Below are 27,871 nucleotides of genomic sequence, written 5' to 3'. Positions count from 1 at the left end.
AATGTTTGCTTAAAAGTAAACCCCAACATGTGTAGTTTCAGAGCAAACCACAAAGTCAGCTGCTGAGCAGCAAAGGAAAAAACTGGGAGATGCCTCTGTAGGTGACCTGGAACGATAAATCAGACTAAAGAATATGCAGTGTTTGAGGGCAACAATTAGCTTTGCTTAATCGACGATTTTTCTCTTCTGCTTTAATACTGTTTAAATATGTGGACACAGACTTACTAATCTCTCTCTCTTGTCTGTAATTGCACCTTTGCCTCCTTTTCACCACAACGCTTACAGACATTTTTCCAGGCAAGTTTGCACCTGACTTTCAAATGAGCTAAATATACACTAGATGGAGAAACTGCAAACCCTCCATTTCAAAACTGATGAAACATAAGCTGAGGTATGTTGGTCTGCTTATACAGCTGGACTCAAACACTTCAAGTATTACTTAAGGCGCTGCCTACTCAGCAAAAATTGGTTGAAAAGACATTGAAAAGGCGACTTGATTTACGTCACAACAACTTCAACATTTAGTTCGTAAGTGAAAGGGGAAAAGCCGTAATTTTCACTCTATTATTGGAAAATCAGACCAACCAAACACAGCCCAATTTTCATCAACTAGGCTATTTCTGGACTAAATCAAGACTATGACAGACCGAGCAGATTTAGCCTAAAAAAACAGCGTCTTAATGACACCTGTTGTTTGGTGGGTCACTCTAAATCTTTGTGCCTGCTGCTTCTTTTATTTGAGAGACACAAACCTCTTGTTTACTTTGGTTAGTACATCAGCTTTGAGCATGCTACCATGTTTGCACGTTCTTTTACATATTGTTGAAATTGTGACTTTTTGCTTCACACTCCTACCAGTAAATGTCTGACTGGTTCTCCATGCAGATTCATGATCATAAGCAGTATTTGTGTGGTTTGTAAATTAAGCTGAGCCTATTACCAAAATATTTGAATACTTGCCTTTATTAACTGATGGATGAATGCTAAAAAATAAATTAAATTAAAGGCTAAAAATACATCATGAAGAGGGCTAAATTCCTGTCTAAGATATAAGATTTCTCTGATTTATGGTCTACCCGGCAAGGTATTCACAATTTTTTACTTTTATTTGTGACATTTTATTACAAAATGTGTAAAATCTCTACTACATATTAACAGTAATGGCAATAATAATAACCTTTCAACATTTGGCGGGCATTTGGCCACAATGGCATTTGAGCAAAATAAGAATTCAAATCAATTCAGTTCAGTGTATTTATATAGCGCCATTTCACAACACGTCATCTCAAGGCACTTTACAGTTCACCAGATCATACAGTCACATTGATTCAAAGGAAAACCAGTTGATTCCTTCGACTCATTGACTCAAAAGCAATCCCTCACACTAAGCATGCTTGTAGCGACAGTGGAGAGGAAAAACTCCCTTTTAACAGGAAGAAATCTCCAGCAGAACCAGGCTCAGAGTGAGCGACCCTCTGCTGAGGCCGACTGGGGTTCAAGGAGACAGAAGCAGAGATACAAAAAGCAACTGTCAAAGGCGGATCCATCCAGGAAACACACAGCCAGGCAGACGAGCTCCGAGCCAGATCCCATATCAGAGGATGAAGAGAGCACATCCAGCCAGTCACAGTCAGAGAAACAGGATTACACCAATATCTTTAAACAACAGCACAGCTGATATTTCTCTCTAGGATGGAGTCACAGCCAAACAGGAACAGACGAGGCAAAGCTACTATGAGAAAAAGCAGAGAGAGCAAAACGTTAGAGATTGAACTAATAGATTCTGCAGAGTGGGAGAATCGAGATAGAATGAAGCAGAATGATGAAATCGGGGTCCCTATGTCCTGCAGAAGTCTAAGCTTATAGCAGCATAACTATAGAGATAGCTCAGGATAAATAAAATCAAAGAAGTGGCCTACCATGACTATAAAGTTGATTCCAGAGGGAAATTTGTCCTCTGCATTTGTCTCTAACTATGTAGGGGTGGTGATAGCCATGCCAGTCCAAGGACCGACTGCAGCTGTACTGTAAGGTGCCTTGGTCAAGGTCAATGACCAGCGTACCTCACATGTAACAACCATACCATGCATATTGCTTTAGGTTAATAAACTATATTAATTAGGCTATGTGTACTTCCAAAAAAAAGAATTACGCCATCCCCCTTCTTTCTTTCTTTTTTTTTTTTTTTTTTTACAACTAGACTACTGAATGATAATATCAACTTTCACTTGTCAGTTATGTGCTACAGATGAATGTCTTATAATGTTTACGTTTAAGCTCTTGTAGCTTCTGAGCTTCTAAGTTTGGCATGCTTTTGTACATATTTGCACGCTCAAATAACAAAGAAATAAAAACTAGATTTAATTTGCAATTACTTCAAATTTGCTTGCTAGTTTACTCTGTATAACAAAGCTTTTTCAGATTAAATGAATAGCTGCCAGACTTTTCTACAGGGACCATGGATAACTGCAGAGCTGTGGGAGAGAATGAGGTGGACTGCCTGGGTGACTTTGAAAAAAAAAAATAAGGAGGTGGGCAAATGTGACAGTGTCTATGTAGGTGTTGGAAAGAGGACAGAAAGCACAGTGAATGTAGGCTGGTAAGGCATTCCGAAGCTGAACAGGAAACTGATTCATTGGGAACCTGAAACTGACGGACCAGCAGAGCGTGAGTTATATCCTAGCAACACTGCATACTTGTTTTCAGAGAAACTCTGCAAGTAAGACAAACACAGAGCCCCATTTATTGAACAATTTTGTCTCTTTCTAGCTTTTCAATAATCTTGCTTCCTGGTGACCATCATTTCAACAGGCACATCAAATCAAAATTAGCCCTCTAATAGTAACTGTAGATGGTTGGTGGAGCATTCTATGGCATCATCTATTAATACCTTAAAAGTATCTTGGATTTCTTGTTAACTCTTTAGACTAATTAATCAATTATGACAAAAACCCTTTTGCTTTTTGATCACGCTCACATGGATAGCTTCTTTTAATCAAAAAAATATATATATATATCCTGCCGATTACTGTTGTTAGTTTTAAATCTTGTATTTTATATTGTATAATATAGATTATTTTATTCAAGGGTCTGGGGGTCTCATAAAGTGCTTTCTTATCGCCTCTGTTCCTTGTAAAAAATAATTTGCAACGACTCAACGCAAAACTGATTACAAAGAAAAACTGTCTGTCAAAACAAAATTAAAAACAGTCTTTTAAAAGGAGAACACAAATACAACTTAAAAGGAACAGATATAAAATGTGATGGAAAGATGTATTTCTAAACAGCCTGAACATTAAATTAAAACCATTTAAAATGTTTCTGTATTTAAAAGACACCTGATAGAGTTGAAGCAAATAACAATGGGTAATGTTGCATCAGTTAATTAGTAAACATTGAGTGTTATTTTGCATATGGGGGGAATGATGTTGAGTTGATTCCAAAAAGGTTAAAAAACAATCCACTGGACTTTGTTTCCAAGTTTGAAGATGTTTTGCTTCCCATCCAGGAAGCTTTTTCAATTCAAAATGAAATTCAAATGAAATAGCGTTATAGCAGAAATAGCAGCAACATCAGAGATGTGCAAAAATGACAGCTGAAATTTATTTAACTAAGGTAAGGTTTCTATCATTACATCTTCTTTTATTTGTTCATGCCGCCCCATGTGGTTGTCATCTTTATTCCTTGACTCCTCTGGATTCTCATGAGTGTAGTCTTTGTTTACTTTAAAATAAAAAAAAGAAAGATAAAATTAAAAAGAAATAGTTTTGAATAGTTCAGTGTTTAGCAGTGGTAAAAATTGCTAAAGGCTGGACCTGTTTGAATCCACAGCCAAAACTCTTCCGGTCTCCTATTTTCAAGGACTTCGAAGGATCCAGTCCAGGTAGACCGGGACCTTAGAAGACACAGCCCATAAATTAGAACACAGCATATCAGAGGTGTCAAGTAATGAAGTACAAATACTTTGTTACTCTACTTAAGTACACTTTTTAGGTATCTATACTTTACTCCATTACTTATTTTTCTTCCTACTTCTGACTTCTACTCATTAGATTTTCACACAAGTATCTGTACTTTCCTTGGATTTTTAAAACAAAGGTCCCTCGTTACTCTTGGCTTCGGTTTAATGTTTATAAATATTTATTTCCCGTCATGTGGGAATCCACTGCAGATCATTGGCTCCATCCACAAAACTGTATAATTGGATGAGTCATAGAACGCAAACACTCATTGGTTAGCTAAAGGAAATCATCAGAAGCAAGCAGGTGTTCTTCAAACTGCAAACTCGAATTGTCTATGCCATGCAACAATGTTGGATTCAGAGAAAGATGTTGAAATGTCTGAAATGTTACACTGGGCAGAGCGTATCGGGAGACGGAGACCAACAAGACCTTCCTCATCCTTGGCCCTATCTCAAAGGATTTAGTCAAAAAATTGAGCTTTCAATTCATATAGTGGCATCTGGCTGTTTTTTTTAAAGGTTACTTATACTTTAAGTCAGGGTTCTTCAACGTTTTCCAGGCCAAGGACCCCCAAACTGATGGTGAGATGGAGCGTAGACCGCCTAATTATATATATGGTGTGAAATTGTGTTATATCAAACTGGTCCTATAGTCACTCTATTACAGACGGAGTAATGTAAGAAAGTAATTTCTCCCTGGGATTATTAAAGTATTTCCGATTCTGATTTCTCATTGATGGGACAGGTGTTGTGAATGAAACGGTGTTGAAAGAGCTCCTGTGTGTTGCTGAATGTGTGCATTGATGACTGAAAGACATCTTCTGCCTCCATTTATCTGTTTACTACAGTGTGTTGAATTCATGTTAATGTGTATTTAAAGACATTTCAATTACTGGAAAATATTGCAGGGGGGAATATAAAAAAAAGTAATCAATGAAAACTTTCGAGACCCCCATGCAGTACCTCCGTGGACCCCCTAGGGGTTGCGGACCCCCTGTTGAAGACCTCCACTTTAAGTAGTTTTTGGAGCACATACTTTTTCACTTTTACTTGAGTAAAGAGGTCAAGTTGATACTTCAACTTTTACCAGTGTTTTTAAACTGCAGTATCTATACTTCTACTTAAAGGGGAACGCCGTTTTTTTTTTTTTTTCATTGGGCCCTTATTTTTACGTTATTACATCATATATATATTACATCACTCATCCGGACTGGAGTTGTGACAGGCAGCCCGGGCCACAGGTGGCTACCCTCTACCTCTTATATATTCGGCTAGCTAATCTGAATCGTTCAATTCCATTTCAAGAGCGAGCTCATCTGTGATAGTAGCACTAGACATCTTCCAGGCATGTGAGTAAAACTAGCAGCAGTTCAGTGGACAGGAAGAATGAATGACAGGCGCGTAGATGACGGCACACACACTCCGCTTTGCTTTTTAAAAATATAAATATAAAAAATATAACCCCGGATATCTTGGGGACAGTGATTTGCCTACATGTTATGAATGCTGGCTTACCATAAATGATAAATTATGAACAGTTTAGTTTGTGCCTTCAAGTCGATCGCCCAAAGGAAGACGTTACTTCGATATAACCTCATGGAATATCTTCAGAACAGCTCCACATGACACAAAACTCATATGGGTGAATAGAACATGATGCAATAACGTAAAATCAAGGGCCTCATGTAAAAAAAACAAAAACAAAAAAAACGGCGTTCCCCTTTAAGTAACAAATGTGTGTTCTTTTGACACCACTGCAGTACATATCTCTCCTTGGGTCAATGGTGTAACTATCAGTAAGCAGAGACTGCAGTTGCTTAGGGGTCCCCGACCTCTTAGGGGCCCCGCCACTGATACCTGGTTGCCCCCCTACACAAATGCGGACTATTACATGTCTTGGCAGATGTAATGGTCCAAAAAACTACTCTAAAACCCACCTGACACTACATTAACCAACCATAAAAACTCAATCTTTTCAATATATTTAAACATAAATACTGCTCTCCGCATCATCATCTGCCATAGTTGTTTTTCTTGCCGCTTCTGAGTAGCAAGACGCAGAATAGTGACCTTTGTCTGAAAGTATTAATGACGTTCAGGTCTGATGAATCCGACCTGGCTGTTCAGACACAGGTCGCATTTAAAAAGATCAGATTCGTATCGGATTCAGGACCACAGCCAAGCGGCCTGGGTCCGATTGGAAAAAATTGTGTGTTGTTCAGACTGCCATGAAAAGATCAGATCCAGGTCGCAAATGGGCAAAAAAATCTGATTTGGGTCCCTTCAGGCTGCAGTGTGAACTTAGTGAAAGTTGTGTTGTTACACCATTGCCTTGGGTTGACCCTCTATGGTCCCCGCACCCCGGTTTGGGAACCCTTTAAACGGAGCTTCCTGTCTCTGCAGCTCCTGGTTTCAGCCTCGGCTGAAGGGGGCGGAGCAGGCGGCGGAGCTGCTCTCTGCTCCCCTCTTCATGTTTGTTTTTTGCTAGGCTGGCATCGCTGTGTGAGGACGGGGGATTGATGGAGGGTGGAGGACTCTCCTGTCCTGGCAAGAAGCTCTCCTGTGGAAGCTGAAACTTTTCCGCCCCTTCTATTAAATTTTCAAAAATTTCAAGAAGACACGCATTTATGACGATGTCTCTTCGATCCTGGCATGAGCCGCTCTGCCATATGGCTGCTAGCTCTCGATTGACTCGTCTTTCCTGACTGACGTGCAGGATGCTGGAGCTCCTCTGAGGGCGCTTTCTCTGGATTTTCCTTCCCCTTTCAGGAAAAAAAAAAGACGAGCGAAGTTCTCCCCCTGTGACGAGATCATTTTCAACTCATCCGTTCACCCCTAAACTTCCAAAAATGGTCTCCCTCGCTTCGGCTCGAAACAAACCGGGATAACGACGAGAGAAGCTAGGAGACGACACCCCTACCGACGACGGCCAGTGTCACTTTCCCCCGCCGGGTAAGGCATCGATTCAGCGGGCAGCCGGGATGCGAAGCCTCGCTGTCTGTTAATGATCCGTGGTTGACAGCGCCGCCGAAAACTAAACTAAAACCTTGTAATTTCCCCCTTTTTTAGCCAAAAAAAACAAAATCCAAAGAGTTTATTGTAAGCTTTTAGTCAAGTTTGAACTGAAATGGCGCTAACATGAAAAGCACCAGCTTCTATAAACTTAAATCTATATTCTTAACTTGTTAGCCACATTAGCCTGTTAGCTAGACTTTATTTATTCAGTTGGCTGGACCTAGCAAGCTCGCTTTCTACTGAAATACATGGTAAACTTTAGATATACATCATTTATTACTTAATGTTAGGTTTTCTTCAGTTGTTTTTACTAATATTGCTCTTATTAACTGTCACGGAGACACTGAAAGCTAAACTTTAACGTTCAGGTTAGCACAGATATTTGTTAATAACAGGAAGTAAGCTTCACTCAAACTTTACTCTCATTCTTTCCTGTAATTTGAACTAAACTTATTGTTTTTCTCTCTTCTACAGAGGCAGCCCTGGCTCTGGATTTATTTTTGTTTTGTTTTAACCGCTGAAATTGATGCATATTGGGGAGTCCATGAGAGAGTGCGAGTACAGTCAGATTAGCACTCGCAGCTCTACGCCGATGGAGACCCCGCACAAGAAGAGGAGCCCAAAGAGGAAGAAATGGGAGGCCTTCCCGGGGCGGAATAAATTTTACTGTGATGGAAGGATTATGATGGCCAAACAGACTGGGGTTTTCTACCTCACACTGGTCCTCATCCTTGTAACCTGTGGGCTGTTTTTCACCTTTGAGTAAGTATTAGTATCACATCTGGGATGCCTGTGGAAGATGACAGCTTGGATTAGGGGGGTTTGAGTCTCGGATGCCAAGTTCCTTGGGGCCCCATAAAACTCTGTTTACATGTATGGTTAATACAACTATTCCTTATTTGTGCACATTATGTTTTTGATGAAAATCCTTTCGCTAAAATGCCATCAGAATGCTTATAATATTAAGTGTCTCAGCCCCCCCTCAGCTCACCACATTGGATCAGTCCATTTGCTCCAGATGTTCAGAAAGGTCTAAACAGACAGCAGCAAAACATTTGAAAACAAACTGTGCGAAGAGCAGTGTTGCCAACTTAGAGCTTTAGTCGCCATATTTAGCTACTTTTCAGACATCTCTAACACTTTTATTTCAAAGCGCCAAATCTAGCAACTTATTTTCTGCTACTGGAGACTTTGGTGACTACATATCAGAAGCAGCGAACTCTGCTCTCCAGATCAAGTAGATTGGTAACCCCGGCTCCTGCTCTCCTGTCTTGTCTGCTGTCATGATTCATGCAGCTATTATTTCATCCAAATGAAAAATGGAGAACAGAGCAGATCATGGCTTGTGTACAGTGAAAAGAAGGACTGTGTCTTTAAATTTTTCTGTCACCTTTTTTGGAAATACATGAAGGATCAGTCGGCTAAGTGAGTTTAGTGCTTGAAAAAAATTCCTTAATTCCTTTGGAGACAGCATGAGAAGTCAGCTGAGTACAAAAAATAGAGAGGAAAAGAACAAGAAAAGGGAAAAAAAGAGAGGGACAAAACGTAGAACTAATGATGTATGTCTATTCTGTTTTATGTGTTGTGTTCTCAATTAAGAGGGCCCCCTGCCTGTCTTTGTCTAGGGCCCTAAATTTCCTAAATCCACCCCTGGTTGCAAACAAATCACTTATCTCAATCGTTTGGGTCTTGAGTGGCTGTATTTCCCCTTATTTGACCAGATTCAGGGAGACATCAAGATTTAGCCTACAAGGTTAAGATGACGGATAAGCATTTGATTTCATAACATGCCTATGGTATATGTTTTTTTTTTCCAAGTTTGTGAAAATGGGGGTGGGCAGCATTAGAATTCAAATGATGTTTACAATCTACTATAAAAGCTAGATTGAAATGTCCTCTAAAACCAGAGGTGTCCAGTAATAAATTACAAATACTTTGTTACCTTATTTAAGTAGAAATTTTGGCTATCTATACTTTATTACTTAATTGAAGTAATTATTTTTAGACAATTTTTTGCTTCAACTCCTTACATTTTAAACAGTTTTTGTTTCATTTAAGCTCATTTTCGTTAAGGCTGGTTGGAATTAAAAAAAGAAAGAAAAACCATTAAAATATATATATATTTATCCAGCCAATCAATTTCTCTGTGGTTGGACTCAGTGCTGCATCAAATACCAAAATAGATAGTTTTTCAAGATGATCAAAAGTTTTAACATTAGTTATAAAACTACGAAAGTATAAGGAAGTTATCATCCAGAATCGTATAAAATTGTTCTTTTAATAGGATAGTGCTGTAAAGAATCTGTCCATAAAGTTTTGCCTGCATTACTTTAACTTTTGTGCTTTTAAGTAGTTTTAAAAATGGTACTTTTACACTTTTACTTGAGTAAAATGCTTCAGTTGATACTATTAGTGTTTTTAAACAGAAGGATTTCTAATTATACTTGAGTAATAAACTTTAATACTTTTGACGCCCCTGTCTGAAACAAAGTAGGGCTGCAACTAACGATTATTTTAAAAATCGATGAATCGGCCGATTATTTTTTCGATTAATCGATGAATCGGACAAAAAAAAAATTATATTAACCTCTTTATTCCAAAATAAACATTTTAGACAGAACAAACAAGCACACAAGTACAGGTTGCTCATTAACTGTACTGGTACAATATGAAAAATAAATGTTTGTGTAAAAACTACGCAAACTTACATGAGAAATGTAGCTGTACATCCACAAAATATAGGCTACTTTGTTTCATAAAGCGCAAAAAGAGACAGGCATTTTTGTTTTTTAAAGCCCCTAAGGGGTTCAAACAATAGGTCCCCCCATTTCAACAAATAAGTTTTTTTTAGACTAGAAGAGTTCTGCCTTTTAAGACAGGAAAGTATAGCAGTTAAAGTTGCTGCTTGAGAAAATACTGAACCATAGAGATAAAAATAGCCCTGTGATTCAAATTATAAATTGTATTTGGAATAAAAATGAGAGAACTAGGGGTGGTAAAAAAACACATCCTCCAAAGACAGATATTTACATGGGAATGTGGCAGATAATTAATTGACATATTACTGATCTTGCTGGATTTTATTCTGCTTTACTTCCATAAATTGCAGGATCTTCTTTTCTTTATTTTTGCCAGAAGATTTAAACTTTAAAAGCCTTGCCCTCATAATTTACAAGTTAATTTATTTATAAAGAAAATATAAACGCTGCTTAAACAAATTTAAATGAAATTAAAAGTAAAATAAGTAGCCAACTTTATGTTGGCATGCGCGCTTCATTTGCAGTCTGGACGCTGAGGGTAAACTCCTCACTAAAATCCTGCGGCTCTGACTGCCGCGCTGAGAGGGATTCCTGTGGGAGAGGGAGAAAGGCGTTGGGATGGGGGAGGCGCCCCACGGCAGGCAAAAGCCGCCAGTGACACCGTAAAAAGTCGCCAGGTTTGTCGCTAGTCGCTTTTTTGAAAAATAGTCGCTGGAGGGGTCTGAAAAGTCGCTGAGTTGGCAACACTGCAACTGCGGCGCTGACTCGCTCCGCCATTTTTTCTTTTTCTTCCCCCGGATGACGGCGGCCGCGGATGACGCATTAATCGCGCGACACAACTAATCGATGATTAAATTCGTTGCCAACGCTTTTAAAAGTCGATTTTTATCGATTCGTTGTTGCAGCCCTAAAACAAAGACTTACGACTTAAGTGTTGTGCAAGTTTGTCCCAAATAACTTTTTTCATGAAAGCTTTTCATAAGCAACCCTTCTTCTTCCGAGGGAATCTGAGGTGAAAAAATCTCAAGGAATGACTGAACTTTGATAAAATAATAACAAAAATAAACCTTTTCTTTGACCATAAGCAGATGAAATCAACTGAGTTTAAATCAGTATGGATCAATTTTGTTGTCATGATTTGAATAAGTCTTTGTTTTTAAATTGTGGACATCTTTGTTTGTTTTTTTGCTAAAGAAGATCCTTCATACTTATTTCATATAAAATAAATGAATCCTTATGGCGGCATATTAAAATGTAACTTTAATTTAGTATTCTGTCAGTACACACTGCTGTGAGTGTTTCTGCTATCAAAGTTTATGAAGAAAGTCCAGCATTTTTTATTTCAGTTTTATCTGCAAACATTTAAGTGTAAGAAACCTAAGAGCTGAACTATTTCATTAATACTAAAAGCAGGGAGGAAATGATTGATTTAAGAAGATATGTGCATTTCCGAAACTCTTTCTATTACGGTATTGTGTGCCAAAGCTGCTTACAGGTGCTGGTCATAAAATTAGAATATCATGAAAAAGTAGATTGATTTCAGTAATTCCATTTAAAAAGTGAAACTTGTATATTATATTCATACATTACATACAAACTCATATATTTCAGATGTTTATTTTGTTTAATTTTGATGATTACAAATGACAACAAATGAAAATCTCAAATTCATCATATCAGAAAATTAGAATATTGTGAAAAGGTTCAAAATTGATGGCCCCTGGTGCCACACTCTAATCAGCTAATTAACTCAAACCACCTGCAAAAGCCTTTAAATGGTCTTTCAGTCTAGTTCTATAGGCTACACAATCATGGGGAAGACTGCTGACTTGACAGTTGTCCAAAAGACGACCATCGACACCTTGCACAAGGAGGGCAAGACACAAAAGGTCATCGCTAAAGAGGCTGGCTGTTCACAGAGCTCAGTGTCCAAGCACATTAATAGAGAGGCGAAGGGAAGGAAAAGATGTGGTCGAAAAAAGTGTACAAGCAAGAGAGATAACCGCACCCTGGAGAGGATTGTGAAACAAAACCCATTCAAAAATGTGGGGGAGATTCACAAAGAGTGGACTGCAGCTGGAGTGAGTGCTTCAAGAACCACCACACACAGACGTATGAAAGACATGGATTTCTGCTGTCGCATTCCTTGTGTCAAGCCACTCTTGAACCACAGACAGCGTCAGAAGCGTCTTGCCTGGGCTAAAGAGAAACAGGACTGGACTGCTGGTGAGTGGTCCAAAGTCATGTTCTCTGATGAAAGTAAATTTTGCATTTTCTTTGGAAATCAAGGTCCCAGAGTCTGGAGGAAAAGAAGAGAGGCACTTCATCCACGTTGCTTGAAGTCCAGTGTAAAGTTTCCACAGTCAGTGATGGTTTGGGGTGCCATGTCATCTGCTGGTGTTGGTCCATTGTGTTTTCTGAGGTCCAGGGTCAACGCAGCCACATACCAGGAAGTTTTAGAGCACTTCATGCTTCCTGCAGCTGACCAACTTTTTGGAGATGCAGATTTCATTTTCCAACAGGACTTGGCACCTGCACACAGTGCCAAAGCTACCAGTACCTGGTTGAAGGACCATGGTATCCCTGTTCTTAATTGGCCAGCAAACTCTCCTGACCTTAACCCCATAGAAAATCTATGGGGTATTGTGAAGAAGAAGATGCAATACACCAGACCCAACAATTCAGAATAGCTAAAAGCCACTATTAGAGCAACCTGAGCTATCATAACACCTGAGCAGTGCCACAGACTGATCGACTCCATGCCACGCCGCATTGCTGCAGTAATACAGGCCAAAGGAGGCCCAACTAAATACTGAGTGCTGTACATGCTCATACTTTTCATGTTCATACTTTTCAGTTGGCCAACATTTCTATAAATCCTTTGTTTTTATTGGTCTTCAGTAATATTCTAATTTTCTGATATGATGAATTTGAGATTTTCATTTGTTGTCATTTGTAATCATCAAAATTAAACAAAATAAACATCTGAAATATATGAGTTTGTATGTAATGTATGAATATAATATACAAGTTTCACTTTTTAAATGGAATTACTGAAATCAATCTACTTTTTCATGATATTCTAATTTTATGACCAGCACCTGTATAGTTTGGAAATCAAATAAATCCAAGCGTTTTGTTTTTGAGATGTTGTGCTTTTATAACTTGAAGGCCATACCTTAAATTATGAATGATTTTAAAAGAATTGGTGCTTTTAGATCAAATGAAATATTTGTTGTTGGATTTGGGCATCTGTTTCTGAAACTTAAAACAAAAAAAACATGCACACTAGCCTTTTCTTTTCATGTCCTTCAGTATTTCTCAAGTGGCAGACTTTAGTTGGATGCTCGTGACTCGCTGGTGCTGCAGATATTCTGCTCACTTTTTTTGGTTACAAATGCAGTGCCTATCGGTGCTTTACATTGGTGGAATTGCTGATATCAACTATTTAGTCCAAATGCTAATACGATTTCGATAACATGCTGATAACATTGTGCATTTTGTAATTTTTACAATTTTTTTTTTCTTACTTTACAAAGACAAAAACTTCCCCTGTCTGCTATATCTATGTAGAGATAATTAAGCAGATATAGTGGAAGGCGTAGGGTCTGTTATCCTGCTAATGGCCTTTTCAAAGCCCTACTTTTTTTAATTCTATGATAGTATTAATTTCCAGGCTTTATTTGACAGATCAACGTGTTTTTTACACTTATAGTCGGGGGTTTTTTAAGGTATGGGTGGAAGATTAAAAGTAGCGATGTCAAACTTTAGACGTTGAGAAGTAAGGCTCCTATTCTCTCTATTCCACTTTTACCACCATGTTTTCTCTTTAGCGCAGCAATAGACCACAAAGCGGTGAGAGAGCAGTTCATGTTAAGTCGCGGTTTAACCTTTGCTCTATAGCGGTCTTAGATTTGACCTAATTTGAAAATGGAAAAATAAGAGAGTCATCCAACAAAAAAAAGATTCTTTCTTTTATTTATTTTTTTTCAAGTTCTAAGCCAACCAACCTTTCTGTACTTATTGTACTCGAGTTTTCTCTCTTTTACCACTAAAAAAAGTGCTAATAAACATATAGTGTGCTCTTCTGTTTGCTACTCCTCATCTTTCCTCTGTGAGTGGATTGCATGAAGCAGTATGTGGATAACAGCCTATGTGCTGCCATCACTTTATTGATGGTGTGCAGTCTTTCTCCAGTGGTTAGCTCATCACTCTGACATCTCAGAAACCCCTGTCTTTGTTAGAGTCCTGCTTTGTCATGAGAATTGTTGCACAATTGGTCGGTGTTTATCACAGTGACTCATTTCACCAATAGAGAATGCTTTATTTTTTATTTTAGAGCGTATTAGTAATGTGGTGAGTATCACCATGGGTGTTTCGATACGATATTATCAAAATATTGTAATATTTTTTCCTTATCAAACTTAAATGTATAGATAAAAAAGCCAGTGCTGTGTATGTTCATCAGAAGATATTGATGATTTAGTTATTTTGGTATCCATGTTCTTTGGGGTCTGAGTCAGTCCACGTCTTCCACTGTGATTGCCTCCACTACAGATATAGGGCCCTATAAAATCAGTTTTATTTTTTCCCAAATTCCGTTTTAATTTTTGAAAATTAATTTTTTTCCGTTTTATGTACGGTATGTATTTTTGTGCTTCCAATCGATGGAATGTTGGCAAAACTTGAAAAATAATAGTTCACCTGACACGTAAAAGTCACGAGGGAACTGCTCGGCTCTGTACTCAGGGCTTAGCGTCGTGTTTCTAAAATTTTTTGGCGAAAGCGGAGCTGTGGAGAGCCGCTTCGCCATTTTTTCAATGTTTTGATGGGGGAGGGTGAGCGGAAATGACGGAGCGGGAGGGGTTGTCGCCGAGATTTGCATCCTCCGGTGTGCATTTCCCCCTGACGTACATTCTTCTCCCACACAAAAACAGAGTTTCATTTCAAATGCAGAAATTCCGCGTTTACACTAGATTCCGCGTTAATTTGCCAATTCCGCGATTCCGTCCGCGATTCCGTGATCGCGGAAATTATAGGGCCCTACAGATATGGTGCAGCTTCGCAAAGCAAAACGGCTCCATAGCGTCATCTGACAGAGTGGCGGTGCAGAGGTAGCCCACTTCCCCTCAGTTTTAGGTAGCGAGATTTTGTTTATTTTTTTAAATCGATACCAGAAACAGAAATATCGATATTATATCAGGCAGCCGAAAATCACGATATATCGCCAAAATGATTTTTTCCCCACACCCCTATCCTACGATATATTCAGATGTATTTGTGAAACTTTAGAGCCCCTAATGCATTTAAAGTCTTTCTCCTGTATTTTTTTTTTTTTTTTGTCTCTAAACTTAAAACTCAAACAGCCTCTCAAATTATTCCCTTTTCTACATAAGTTACGGAATTAAACTTAATAAAAACTCCAATTTGTGTACAGATGAACCCTGATTACTACTAACAGTCTTTGGTTGGAAGTGTTGATATAATTACTGTTACCAAGAGTGAAATCAATAGTGGAGAACTGCAGATTAGCTTTACTATTACTTTACGTGTAAGACTCTCATTGTAAAGAATTAAAGACATCATACCTCAGTTCATCTGTTGCCTTGATGTTAGTGACAGAATGCAGTTTGTTCCACAGCTTCTGGCCGATTCTTGAAACTGTAATTAGAAAATCTCCTCTGCTGCTGCTGCTAGTCCTGTGAATCCGACATGTAGACGAGGGTTACAAGTTAAAGAGGTAAAGCAGATTTTCTGATGATCACTTACATCTGATTAGATGCTAATTAACTTAGGGGAGTGAGAGGATGCAGCTTTTGGATTCTTTAGATCAACGACTATATCTAGATTAGATTTGCAGTGCAGAGTATTTATTATTGGCAAATCACTTTGGCATGGCAGGCTTGCTAAGGCTATCTGTGTATTGAATGTAATCGTTTTGTCGCTCATATTTTGTTGGGCTGCATGAACTAATCTGATTAGTGACCTGTAAAGCTCAGTGTAAGTAATTTATTTATCCTGAATAATGCAAACAAGTTAAAAGATAAAGTGGATCCTCTGTAGGTTTTTACTTTTGAAATTCATTGCTGTTTTTCTGATTTGATGAAATCAGAAGTTTTGATTTGGAGATTAAAAACTGCAACACATTGGAAGTGTTCTCTTTGATCCTGGCTGTTTAAGTTATCCAGTTTACACATTTTTCTTGATGCCGTTTATACCCAAAACCTGAATCTTTTTATATCTTTCTATATAAAGCACTGTCTTAAAGCTCATGTTGGTTTCTAGTAGCGCTGCAGGATTCATTGAATCCATATCAGTGTTTGAATATCAGCGTCAGTTATCTCCTTTTCACTGTGGAAGGCTTGGATTCAATCTCTGGAAAGTTATTGTATTTCAAGCACCATTAATTCAAGCAGATAAATAATGTTTGCCCTGTTTCCATGGAAACCAACACCAAGTATATGTTTATATACTTTGTTTATATGGGGCGAGTGTTGGTCTAGTCAGTGGTCTGCAACCTGTGGCTCCAGAGCCATATGTAGCTCTTTGGACCCTCTCCAGTGGCTCTTAATAGTGGGTAAATGTATATAAAGAGCTAAATAATGTATTAAAATAAATACCAGTATTAACAGCTTTCGCGTTTTTTATAAGACAGAAAAGAATGAGATTTAAAATAACCAGAAATATGTTTTAAGAGACATTTTTCTTTATATTAGCTAGGAAATTATGTGTTTTAATATTATTTTAAAAGCTAAAAATACATGAATTGTTGATTGTTTAAGATGGCAACTAACTACCTATACAAGATTAAAAAAAGGTTTCTTTTTTTTCAAAGTCATGTTATATTTAGCAGCTCTGAACAAATTTTACTTGATTGGACTCAGGGAAAAATGGCTCTTTGGATATAAAAAGTTGCAGACCCCTTTTCTACTGGGATAGAGTAACTATTTCGATCCCAACAGCCTGCACTCTGGGTTCCTGAGCAAAACCCTTAACCCCACACTGCTCCCTGAGCACTGTACAATGGCGGCCCACTGCTCTCCAAGGGGATGGGTTAAACGCAGAGGTAAATTTCTCCAATTATTTATTATTATTGTAATAACTAAAGTGTTAAAGATGGAATTGAGCAAAATTTGTGATGTGCCGATGCCATTTTTTTTTTTTGCCATCATGGCTTTTTCAAGCTGCTGCCTACCTTTGTGAAGCAGGGGAAAGAAAAACTAATACAAAGTGAATCCAGTAGAACTTTTTATTGCCTATTTAGAATGGGTGACAATAGTTAAATAAACTTTTGGCTCCCAAAAGGGTATCAGTGTCCTATTTGTTGGTACTCGCCGATACCAATAACACCCACAGTATTGGCATTGTGCTGGATCGGGGCCCCGCCCGATACTGGTATCTGTCTTGGTGCTACGCTAGAAAATACCGAAATTAGTCGGGGAAATATTTCCTCATGTTGTGTAGCTCTACTGTCTGGTATGCAGCTAATGGATAAATCTCATACTATACTGCTGTAGTTGGGTGTGGAGCTCAGTCTATAGGTCTAACCTTTGAATTTCATTGCTGCCTGTCTGCGTTGTGTGCCCTGTGTTTAAAGTCTCTCCACCTCAGTGGTGTACATCTATCAGCTGTGACCTGTGGACCTTTTCAGCTTTTGTGCTTTGTCACTTCAGCGTCAATGTGAACAGAGCACATGATCAAAGGGCACCATGCTGTGGTGCTGCAGGGGCTGAGGCTAAACTCACTTTAACATAAAACACGTATATAAAACGGGAGACAGATTTACTAGAATATCTTTTTCAATCTGATTGAACCCTGCATCCAAACCGTGTCATATGCGTCTCCTGCTCTTCCCCAGATGTCTTACTTCCTACTGTGTAGAGTCCCGAGAGCAGGAATCCTCCTTCAGTATTATGTTGACTGTGACTACACAGGGACAATTTACAGGAACACCATGTAACCACAAAACTACATTTCAGCTAAGCATTGTCCGCCCTGTTCAAGCAGCCTTCCCTTAAGGCTGCCTGAGTCCTCCTGACTTCCCCACCCCTCTCCCATTAGCTGAAAGGAGACATTCATCAGACAGGACGATGGTCAGCAGACCTGCACATTGGCTTATGTTGTCATTAACTGTAATGTGTTTCGATTAGTTGAGTTTTCCTAAGCTCATTCACTAGTTGACAGCACGGTGGATTGCAGCTCTTCATTCACTTTACCGCGATATCTTTTGCAGAATGTTTTTCATCTCCAGTGGATCACATTCTGCAAAAACACATTTCAGGGATGCAGACATTTACGGTCTCTCTTGTAGCTGTTTTCTTTGTCTCTGTCTAAGGGGTGCTCAAGCCTTGCACAATAAACCCTGGTCTGTTTATTATTCTGTTTCTTGTTCCTCCTCCAGATGCCCATGTGGTTTGTTGTTTCATATGTTGCTTTCTTTCCCATATGTCTCATAAAACTTCACTGAGGCTGAGGTTTGAAGAACAATTTAAATGATTCCAAGTTGGGAAACGTGTATTTCTGATCTTTAGTTGCATTTTTAGGGTGAAAAAATATCTAATAGGTATGAATCTTCTTGTTCTGGTGATTTCGAGGCTGGTTTAGACTTTTGGTCAAATTTTGGGGTTTAGTTAATGTTAAAAAATTAGATGTTCTGATTATTTCTGATTTAAGATGACAATTTGCTAATGGATTAGGGTTGCAATTAACGGTTATTTTCCAAATCAATTATGTCGATTATTTTATTGATTAATAATCGGATAGCCAAAGGTTCCTTCAAGAAGATTTTTTTACCAATTAAACCAGGTGAAACTAAAAGGTTTCTTCTTGAGGAGTTCTTGATAGAGCATCCTGACAGATGAAAAGTTTTTTTTTTTTTTATCTTAAATGAAAAATTTCTATGTATATTTTTTAAAATTTTGATATACTTACTGCTCTAAGTGGGCCACTCTTTCAGCGTGTTTTGGAGTCCCTCCAGTTAAAGATTAATTGATTGCTAACTTAATTGACGATTATTTTAATAATTGAATAATCACTTCCGCCCTAGAAGGACTATCTCGCCAAAGCTGGGACCTGAAATTACTGATCACAGCCATTTTGCAGATTGTCACAGGAAATATGCTGCTCCTCTATTAGAATATTAACATATTATTTTGATGGTATATTATTTTGTTGGTATAATTTAATCTGTGAAATCTGCTGAAAATTGCATCCCAAGTATTATCTAAATAATGGAATTTAATTCAATTCAGTTTATTTCTATAGCGCCAATTCACAACTGAAGGCATCAAGGCTCATCTCAAGGCACTTTGCAGTTCACCATATCATACAGTCAAATTGATTCAAAGTTTTCTATCTAAGGAAAACCAGTTGATTGCATCGGCTCATTGACTCAAACTTAATCCCTCATACTAAGCATGCTTGTAGCGACAGTGGAGAGGAAAAACTCCCTGTTAACAGGAAGAAACCTCCAGCAGAACCAGGCTCGGTGTGAGCGGCCGTCTGCCAAAGCCGACTGGGGTTCAAGGAGACAGAAGCAGAGATACAAAAGGCAACTGTAAAAGGCGGCCCCATCCAGGAAACACACAGTCAGGCAGACGAGCTCCGAGCCAGCTCCCATGTCAGAGGATGAAGAGAGCACATCCAGCCAGTCACAGTCAGAGAAACAGGACTACACTGGAAAACAGGCTGATCTCCAACATCTATAAACAAAGATGTTGATGGCATCAGCACAGCTTATATTTCTCTCCAAGATGTAGTCACAGAGCTACTATGAGAAAAAGCAGAGCGGCCAGAACAATAGAGATTGAACTAACAGATTCTGAATAGTTGGAGAATCAAGATAGAATGAAGCAGAATGATGAAATAGGGGTGCCTATGTCCTCCAGAAGTCTAAGCTTATAGCAGCATAACTATAGAGATAGCTCAGGATAACCTGAGCCACTCGAACTATAAGCTTTATCAAAACTAAAAATAATTAGAACAATGACAACTGTTGATCTAAAAAAGCAAAACATGGAAAATTAAATTATAATTACTGCAGGAATAATTTACCATTGTCTGTTTTGTTTCAGAATCCATTAGTTCTGGGTTAGGATATTTTGTGAGGTTGTCTGTCTGTTTAAAAGATTGTATGCTTCTCTGTTTGCACATTCACACTATCTTGGTGAATTACCTCCAGTATTTTGCTTTTGCTGACACAACAACTCTGTTACTCAATACATGTGCTCCTCTCTTGTTTCTCCGATGTGAGAAGCTGCCCCATAAATCTCTCTAATTGGACTGGTGGTCAGCTTTTCTCATTATTTGTGTCTGACCATTTGTCTTTCATCTCAGCTGGTGATGAGGAGGAAAGTTGAATAACTAAAGACGTGCGACTGTCAGGAAGACACTGTGGCCCCACAGTTAGCAGCCCTGTTTCTATCCAACTGTAATGTGGACGTTTTGTTAGACGTTTTGAAAATAAAAAATGTAAATTGAATGTGTTTCCATTAATTGGTTTGAGGTAACCAAGTGATGCAAAGCATTATGTTTATCATATGCTTTGGTTTAGACTTGGCTGTAATACACAGGATCTAGCCAGCTAGCGCTGGTCACAGATCAGTAATGGAGCGAGGTTTTAGAGTATGTGTTGGGAGTTGTACTAACTTAGTCATGTTGGCTTTTATTAGTAATGTTCAGAGTTGAGTTTCTTCCAGACAAGTGGAAGAAACTGGAAGAAAGTCCTGGTAATAGATCACATTTTGAAAAACTATGATTGTTACATTGATAAGTCATCTCATTATATCCACCAGGCTACATAAGGAGAAGTCCAGCAGGGAATACCCATCAGGAAATTACATATTAAATACATAAGTGATCATTTACCAATAGCCTTTAAATGATAGGAAAACACTTTCTTGTACACTCAGATTACACCACTTGGTTTTCTTTTTCTTTAATTTCTTCTGCTTTTCATGCCCCCCAAACCACCCTGGTTTATAGATATTGAACCCCACCTTAAAGTTATTACAGGATTTGGGCCTGCTTAAGGCAAAATATTTACCAAAAGAAACAAAACTTTCCAGTAAATCTGACCTTCCAAGTTTGTTCCAGAAGAAACTGGAAGAAACTGTTTCTTCTGGATGGAAAAAACATGGAATAATTGCCTGTTTCTGGTTCTTTTGCTCGCTGACATTTCACCAGAAATATGGATGGCAGGCCTGCAATAATTGTAAAAGGTATTTGTAGGTAAATTTGCACCGTACCTTACTTTTTACCTTTGTTTGGTTAAACCTCAGTGTTTCAGATCATAAAGGAAGTTTGTCATCAAAGAAACGTAAACAAATAGAAAAGGCAGTTTTTAAATGGCGACTGGATCCTAACTGAGAGCTATCCAAGCTAGTGTGGAAAAAACTGGTTGTCCCCAAACCAGGGATCAGCTTGTGCCACCCCTAACAATGGTGGGACAGTTAAAGACCTCTTGTCTTGTTAAGTCTGTGCAAGGTCATGCCACAGCATCCCAGAGAAATTAGTCTGGCTTTGACTAGGCCATTCAAAATCTGTTACTTTGCAAGGGTGGGCAATTCCAGTTCCTGAGGGCCGGTATCCTGCAACTTTTAGATGTGCCTCTGGTTCAACGCACCTGAATCAAGTAAATAGATGATTGAGAGGACTGCAGGAACCAACTGCATACTGAGGAGATAAATCAGGTGTGTTGGATCACAGATAGACCTGGAATTTCCCACCCATGCTTTAGAGCTATGCTGAGATGGAGTTGTCACAGTCCTTTGGATGAAGCTTTGGCCTCATTTCCTCAATGAGCCCAAGCTTAAGATGATGGGAGGAGATTCTACTTTAGGATTTTTAATGGGAAAGCTTGAATTGTTGTCCTTTATAAGACAACAACTGATCAAGATCCTGAAGCAGTAAAGTAGTCCAAGACCATGACAACAGCACAGACATGTTCTACGTATTTTGTTCTAGATTTGTGGGTAGACTAGAGTGGATTTGTCTCAGAGATAAGTAGCAATATTTGACTTAAGCCCTGCATACACTGTACGATTTTTTTTTTTTTTTGTGTGCCATTTTCGGGCTGATTCTCCGGTCGTTCGAGAATTTTTCTATTAGGCCGACTTTCAGCCTGATCATGCATCCTGTGTAGTGTACGAGGGTGATGAGCGGCGATCAGTCTCACCACCACCTCACGAATTGTAAGGTCGGGAGAAAATCAAACATGTCGGTCATTGTAAGGTGGTCTTTGGCAAGTCGCTCAGTGTGCATGTGCAAACAAGGATTCCTCTTCTTCCTCTCAGACGAAAAAACAGAAGCATGGCGGGGGTGCGAGCGGAGTTCTTTCTGTAAATTGACAGACCGTAGTAGCCACGTTTGCTCAGCCATGTCTTTGCCCAAATACGTCGTTGCCTTTTCTTTTTAGGGATTTCAGTACAAAATTGCACAAATTGCCAAGGCAGCGCATTTCACTTTACTCAAAGCATTGGGTCGCACAGTATGAGAACATACAGCATGAGCTGTTAACTTTTAAACCCTGCGGTTTCATCGTACAGTGTGAGCTGTAGCTGCGAACAACGATTGAAAAATATCGTACAGTGTTTGCCCGGCTTTATAGGCTCTTTTTGGTTAGCAGTGATTTACATGGTGCAAGAAAGCCTTAAAGTTTAAATGTAGTGTTGCGTATTTTTGCTTGCCTTTTTTAAATAAATGACCAAATACTGGAGCAGCGTCTTTATGGAGCCCCTTGGGCACTCTACATTGTTTATTATGCCTGTCTGATGTGCTTCATTCAGGAAGAGATGCGTGCATGAAAAACAACAGGAATCAGTCATTTATCTTCTCTGTATGACTGGGTGTTCAAGACAAACAGCCTGGTTTTATTAATAGTTTGTAGGTAATGTTTTTTTCTGCTGCAACTTAACAAAAAGGTTGACAGCTGCATAAAACATTTACAAAATGTCACAGCAAGTCAGCAGCTATTTTCCCCCGTCTATTCTACTTCTCCTCTGCCTGAATGATGCAGATTTACAGCAATCCTGTTATAATTACCATCAGGCACTCGCATAAAGGTGACTAAAACAAACAAACTTTAACAGAACCAGTTAGTGTTGATTAACCGTGTTTTTGAAATGTGGATAGACATTGTTTTTTTCCGTGTTTGACTGGTTTGCTTTGGTTAACCTTTGCAGCTGAGATTCTTCTGAGGTTATTAAAAAAAAAATCTAACCACATGTCATACTTGCCCTCTGTCTCCTCATTGGCTTTCCCTACAGTTTTTATCCAAGTTTGCCTTTAAAACACATTAAAAGTACATACAGGTGTAGCTCTTTTGAAGGAGTAATTTCTTCCATTGATAGTAAAAGAAACACTGCAGCACAACAAAGAGTCAATATAATGAATAACCGAGGCATCGCGTGAATACCATCACTCCCACCTTTGCAAACATTGACTCAATTAGGACTTTCTTGTCTTCCACATTGGTTGTTTTAGTAGAGAATGCTATAACAAGTGAAAAGGGGTTTGCTGCATGTTGGTTCAATACAATAAGTCAGCTTTTTTTAGTGTTGTCGGTCAAATAGTTGCAAAACTGTTTTTTTTCTCCACATAACTCAAACAGTCACACCCATGTCAGGCAAACAGAAACAAGAAAGCATTCCTCTGCTGCCAGTACAGCACTAATCAGGATTTGGCCTTTGCTTTGTAAGATGTATGGTTTCACAGATGAGCAGAAAATGGCTGATGGTGTGAAACTTTATTAACAATTGAGCCAGATGTTGATTATTCTGGAGTAATGTAACGTAAACACTAAGATGCCACCATCGGCTCTCAGTCTGTCAAAATCCTCCTCTGAACTACATTCAGCCGTTGCTCCAGGGGGGGATTGAGTGCATGACTAACTAAATAGTTACATTCCCAGATTTTGAAGGTTTCTGGAAAAAAGCTGATTTAAGTTTCACAGATGTTTCAAAATACATCAGTGGCTTCTGTCTCAAAAATGGTAGAAAATCAGTGTGCGCTATTTTAGAGTCTGAGTGAAAAAAAATGCAGCTGTTTGCAGAAGCATGTCATGTTCACTTGTTTTGCAGACAAATGAATAGGCCTGCAGCTAAGAGGGGCTTTGTATTCTGCTTTCGTCTGCCATCAAACGCAATCAAAATGTAATATAAGCTCAAGCAGAGAAAGCCTTTGTTTCTGTAAAACCCTGATGATTAATGGGACTTTACCCTGAAAGACCTCACAGACATTTTAATACATTTCAAGTTAACTAGCCCTAGCCACCGTTTATTTTGACATCTCTTATCTTGCACTCTTCTTAAAAAAATGTATAAGTATCAAGTTAACTTTGTTAGACTTTTAAAAAAAGCAAAGGATCATTGATCATGAGTTTCCATAGGATGAAAATCTGTTTATCTCCGGGGACGTTGTAAGGACAGCCCAGAAACAGTTTAGTGTGAAGCAAGTTTTATTTGATTGAATTACGCTGAGATGAAATTCCTCCCAGATGGGTCTGGACAAACTTGTTGACATTTGGAGCTGATTAAATGATCAGTTATGAGATTCTAGTGAACTGAAGCATAACGTTTGCTCCTCAGATCTGCCAAAGTTTATCCTAGTTTACCTTGGTCCATTTTGCAGTCTAGTTTTAGGTCCTGTTGCTATTTTCTCCAGAGTTTCCACAGGGGTTTATTCTTGAATTTAAAAAATCAGATTTGAGACAATTCTATAATTGTGTTTTAGTCTTAATATTGGTTTTAATATGTCTTAATTTTTTTTTTCCTCATGTAACAATGCTTCAAAATGCACATGCTCCTCCAACACTAAATTGTGCCGTATTGAATGTTTTTACAACCTAAGATACACCTACTGCCATTCCGTTTTCGAGTTATTATTAAGTCGAGTCCAAACCACTTGAAGGTCCATGTGTGGAAATGTTGTCTTGGGAAAACCTTGATTAAAGTTTCTTCTAAACAATGACAATAAGCCTCACCTTCCCTCATGCAAGAAGAACCCAAGATGAACAGTTGCCGCATTTAGAAAGCGCAGTTACAGACATCGGCTATCAGTCATTTCATCAGAGCTGGTAATTCCATCTTTTAGTCCAATAAAGTAAAAAAATAAAATAAAAATAAACCACTGGACTTTGTTTTCCAAGTTTGAAGGCTTTTCGCTTCCCATCCAGAAAGCTTTCTCAATTCAAAATGTCTGGAGTAGCGTTCAGTTCCAGGCTTATATGGTGGCCCAAACCAAGGCCTTGTTATGGCTTAGAAAACATGCAAATTGAACCAAAAAAAAAACAGGTCCACTCCCTTGTAATGGGGAATCTTTAGGGTCGCTGTTGGCCTGGCTGACCAGGCTAGATTTTTTGGTCCCCTGCATGACGATGAGGATTGAGACGATAGCATGAAGGAATCAACTCTTCCATCTGTTGGCAACCACCATGTCATCTTCGTGTCAGTGGGTGGAGTTTGCTGGACATCAAGCTGGACATGATGACTAAACATCACTAGTACTGCGCAAACTGCTTGATCAAAACCATGTGTGATCAAACTGCATTAAAAAGCCAGCTTTAGACCGAGATCAGAACTAATTTCTAAAGAGACTGTCATGTCTGATAAAACTCTGAATCAAAATAGCAACACAAAACAGGTTGACCAGCATGTAGATTATTGGGCAGGTCCAGTCCTGATACCCGGTATCACAGTACATGGGCCGTGCAGCAGCCAATGACTTACTGAAACACATTAAAGTAAGGAAATATGGTTTTAGGCAACATGTTTACTTTAATCAAAGTATATTTGTTTAAAAAGCAGAGGTGACGCCCCATCCTGTGTTTGAGACAGTAGTCTGTGTATAACAGTTTTTCTCATTTTAAACAGAGGGGATGTACCAGATTTGTAATGTTTAGTATCCCTTAGCTTGTCTGATTACTGATTAGCCTTAGCAAAGAAGCTGTACTAACTGTTGCTTCTGTGGGCCTTACCAAAGATATGAGCACAAAGATTTGACAACCACACTCAAGATATTTTATGTGATTCCTTTAACATTCCTGTTATCAACAACACAAACACTTAGAGGGGCTTTTAACAGTTTATTCTCCTCAGACTTTATTTTTAAATCAATGGATACTAAAAGTTAATAGCTTCAACATTTAAAAATATCTTGTTTGTATGGCGATATGGTTCGTTTACTGATCAGACACATAGTGGCTTGATCCTGATCTTCAGACAATCCGACTATTTCTAATGATGCGCCCACCTGTGGCCAAAACACAGAACTCTTCTGCTCGTACTCATAGCACGACTCCCAGAGCAGCTTCTCTGGAAATCGTGGCAACAATTCAGAAATCTCCCACCCCGCTGTTCAAAGGAGGCCAAGCAGATCGCTGTCTATGCAGGTCATGGAGAAAATCTGACAGGGTGAAGAGGTTCTGGTGCTGCGCTCTCCCTGACAGATCAGCTGTTCTCCAGTTTAAATAACAAACCCAATCCCTTGTGGCTTCTGGGTAATTAAATTTATTAGCTCATTATTACACTTACTCACATTTGGCCTGTGATTTCTTCCTACTTGTCCTCAATTTTAAATTCCTTTTAAATTAGGTAATGTCCAAATTATTTTAGTTTTTGTAAGCCTTCACAATGTAGTAAGAAGAATTCAAGGTGATCTTTTAATACCAAAATAGTGTCAGCAATGGGACTTAGCTGGACTTTGTTTCTAATTGCTTGTGTTTTTTATTATTATTATTATTATTTTGTTTTGTTTTTTCTTTTTACATTAGACTGTTTCTCTAAACAAAACCTAAGCAAAACTAATACAAAAATAACATTTAAAATGCCAGAAGGGCTGCACTGAGGTTACATCTGACAAAGGACATTAGGGGATTTCCTAAGTAGAACTGGAAATTGTCCATTCAAACCACTGCAAAACACTATAATAACTATTCTGTAGTAATATAAGGCTGTCTTCTTCTTTTGCATCTTATTTCAAAAACGCATTTTCAACATGTCACCAGGATATTTTTATATTGTTATTCAGGTTCTGACAGTATTTTATTGAACAGACCTAACAGGTAGAGCAGAAGTTGACAGAATTTTGTAAAGCAGAGCCACTTCACATAAAGGGAGACTCGGATGATTTAAGATGCTGCAGCAAATGCTTCCCTGACTTGGTCCGATCGTTCACCCCCCCCCCAGGTAGTTGTCTTTACCTTGTCCTCTCTCTGTCTCTCAGTTTGGGCTCAGTTTTGAACGGCCCCAGTGGTTTTATTCCTCAGTTTGTTTCTCTAATAAATTTCATTAGTCAGTCTAGTTGAAAGTCTGCTGCTCCTTTTTATGTTCTTTCTCCGAGGCTTCAGCTCACTCATGTGGCTGTTTCCAGGGTAACCACATCCCCTTTTGAAACTTAGCATGTCTGACATTGCTTGCTATCCGTCTCCTAGCAACATTGCCTCCAGAGTCTCTGTAAATATAAGATTTGCTTTGAAGCAAATAAAAACAATGTAACTTTTGTCTTTATTTTATCCCTTCATTTCTTATAATGAAAAATAATCCCTTCAAAAAGGTTTTATTCTTTGATGTTACTGTTCACTGACAGATGAAGATTAATGTTGTACTGAACTGGACTGGTTTTTGTATACCTGCAGTGCCTAAACATACCTTTTCATTCAAATTCGTAGGAGGCTACAGGTTTATGGATATACCCCTATTTTCTAGGGGTTTTAGTGTTCAGTCAGTCTGAAATTTCGCTACTGCCAGTGTGGATAAAATGTACATCACATTAGAGCTGTCTGGCTCATTGAGACATTGCATGTGAAGAAAATATGCTTGTGGCACTTAAATTCTAACCAGTTTCCCTGCAGGTGAGTTTTGAAGTATAGTTTTTATCTGTGTCCTCTCGCCCATTCTTTGAACTGAATGCGCAGCACTCACTGTAGAATTGTTTTCTGAAGGTTAGATGGTAGGAATACCAAATTCTGTCTGGGTTTTGTGCTAAAAATCACAAACGTACGCTAATTTTTAGGAAGCTTTACATTGTGGCATAAAATAGGGTGTTTAAGTATCACAAATTCTCTAGATATGATTTAAAAAACTGTAAACTTATAGTAACAGTGCGATACGCTGAATATTGGGTGATAAGTTAAATCTCT

At 38.6% G+C, this 27,871-nt stretch overlaps 1 protein-coding gene across 4 annotated transcripts in view; it reads left to right on the top strand.

The window, feature by feature from the left end:
- Window positions 1-6,565: 6,565 nt before the first annotated feature.
- The window catches only part of LOC119790242 (palmitoyltransferase ZDHHC14-like), a 59,970-nt gene continuing 38,664 nt past the window's right edge, over window positions 6,566-27,871 (top strand). For all 4 annotated transcript variants that reach the window (XM_038295713.1, XM_038295711.1, XM_038295712.1 and 1 more), the window contains exons 1-2: window positions 6,566-6,913; window positions 7,451-7,738. In XM_038295713.1, the coding sequence (XP_038151641.1) occupies window positions 7,503-7,738 (236 nt within the window). In that variant the 5' untranslated portion in view covers window positions 6,566-6,913; window positions 7,451-7,502. The remainder of the gene's footprint in view (window positions 6,914-7,450; window positions 7,739-27,871) is intronic.

Source organism: Cyprinodon tularosa, unplaced genomic scaffold (genome assembly GCF_016077235.1).
Source record: "Cyprinodon tularosa strain WSP-4 unplaced genomic scaffold, ASM1607723v1 ctg359, whole genome shotgun sequence".
NCBI classification, from domain to species: Eukaryota; Metazoa; Chordata; class Actinopteri; order Cyprinodontiformes; family Cyprinodontidae; genus Cyprinodon; species Cyprinodon tularosa.
The sequence above is the reverse complement of the archived record's forward strand: the minus strand, read 5'-3'. Positions and strand labels throughout refer to the sequence as shown.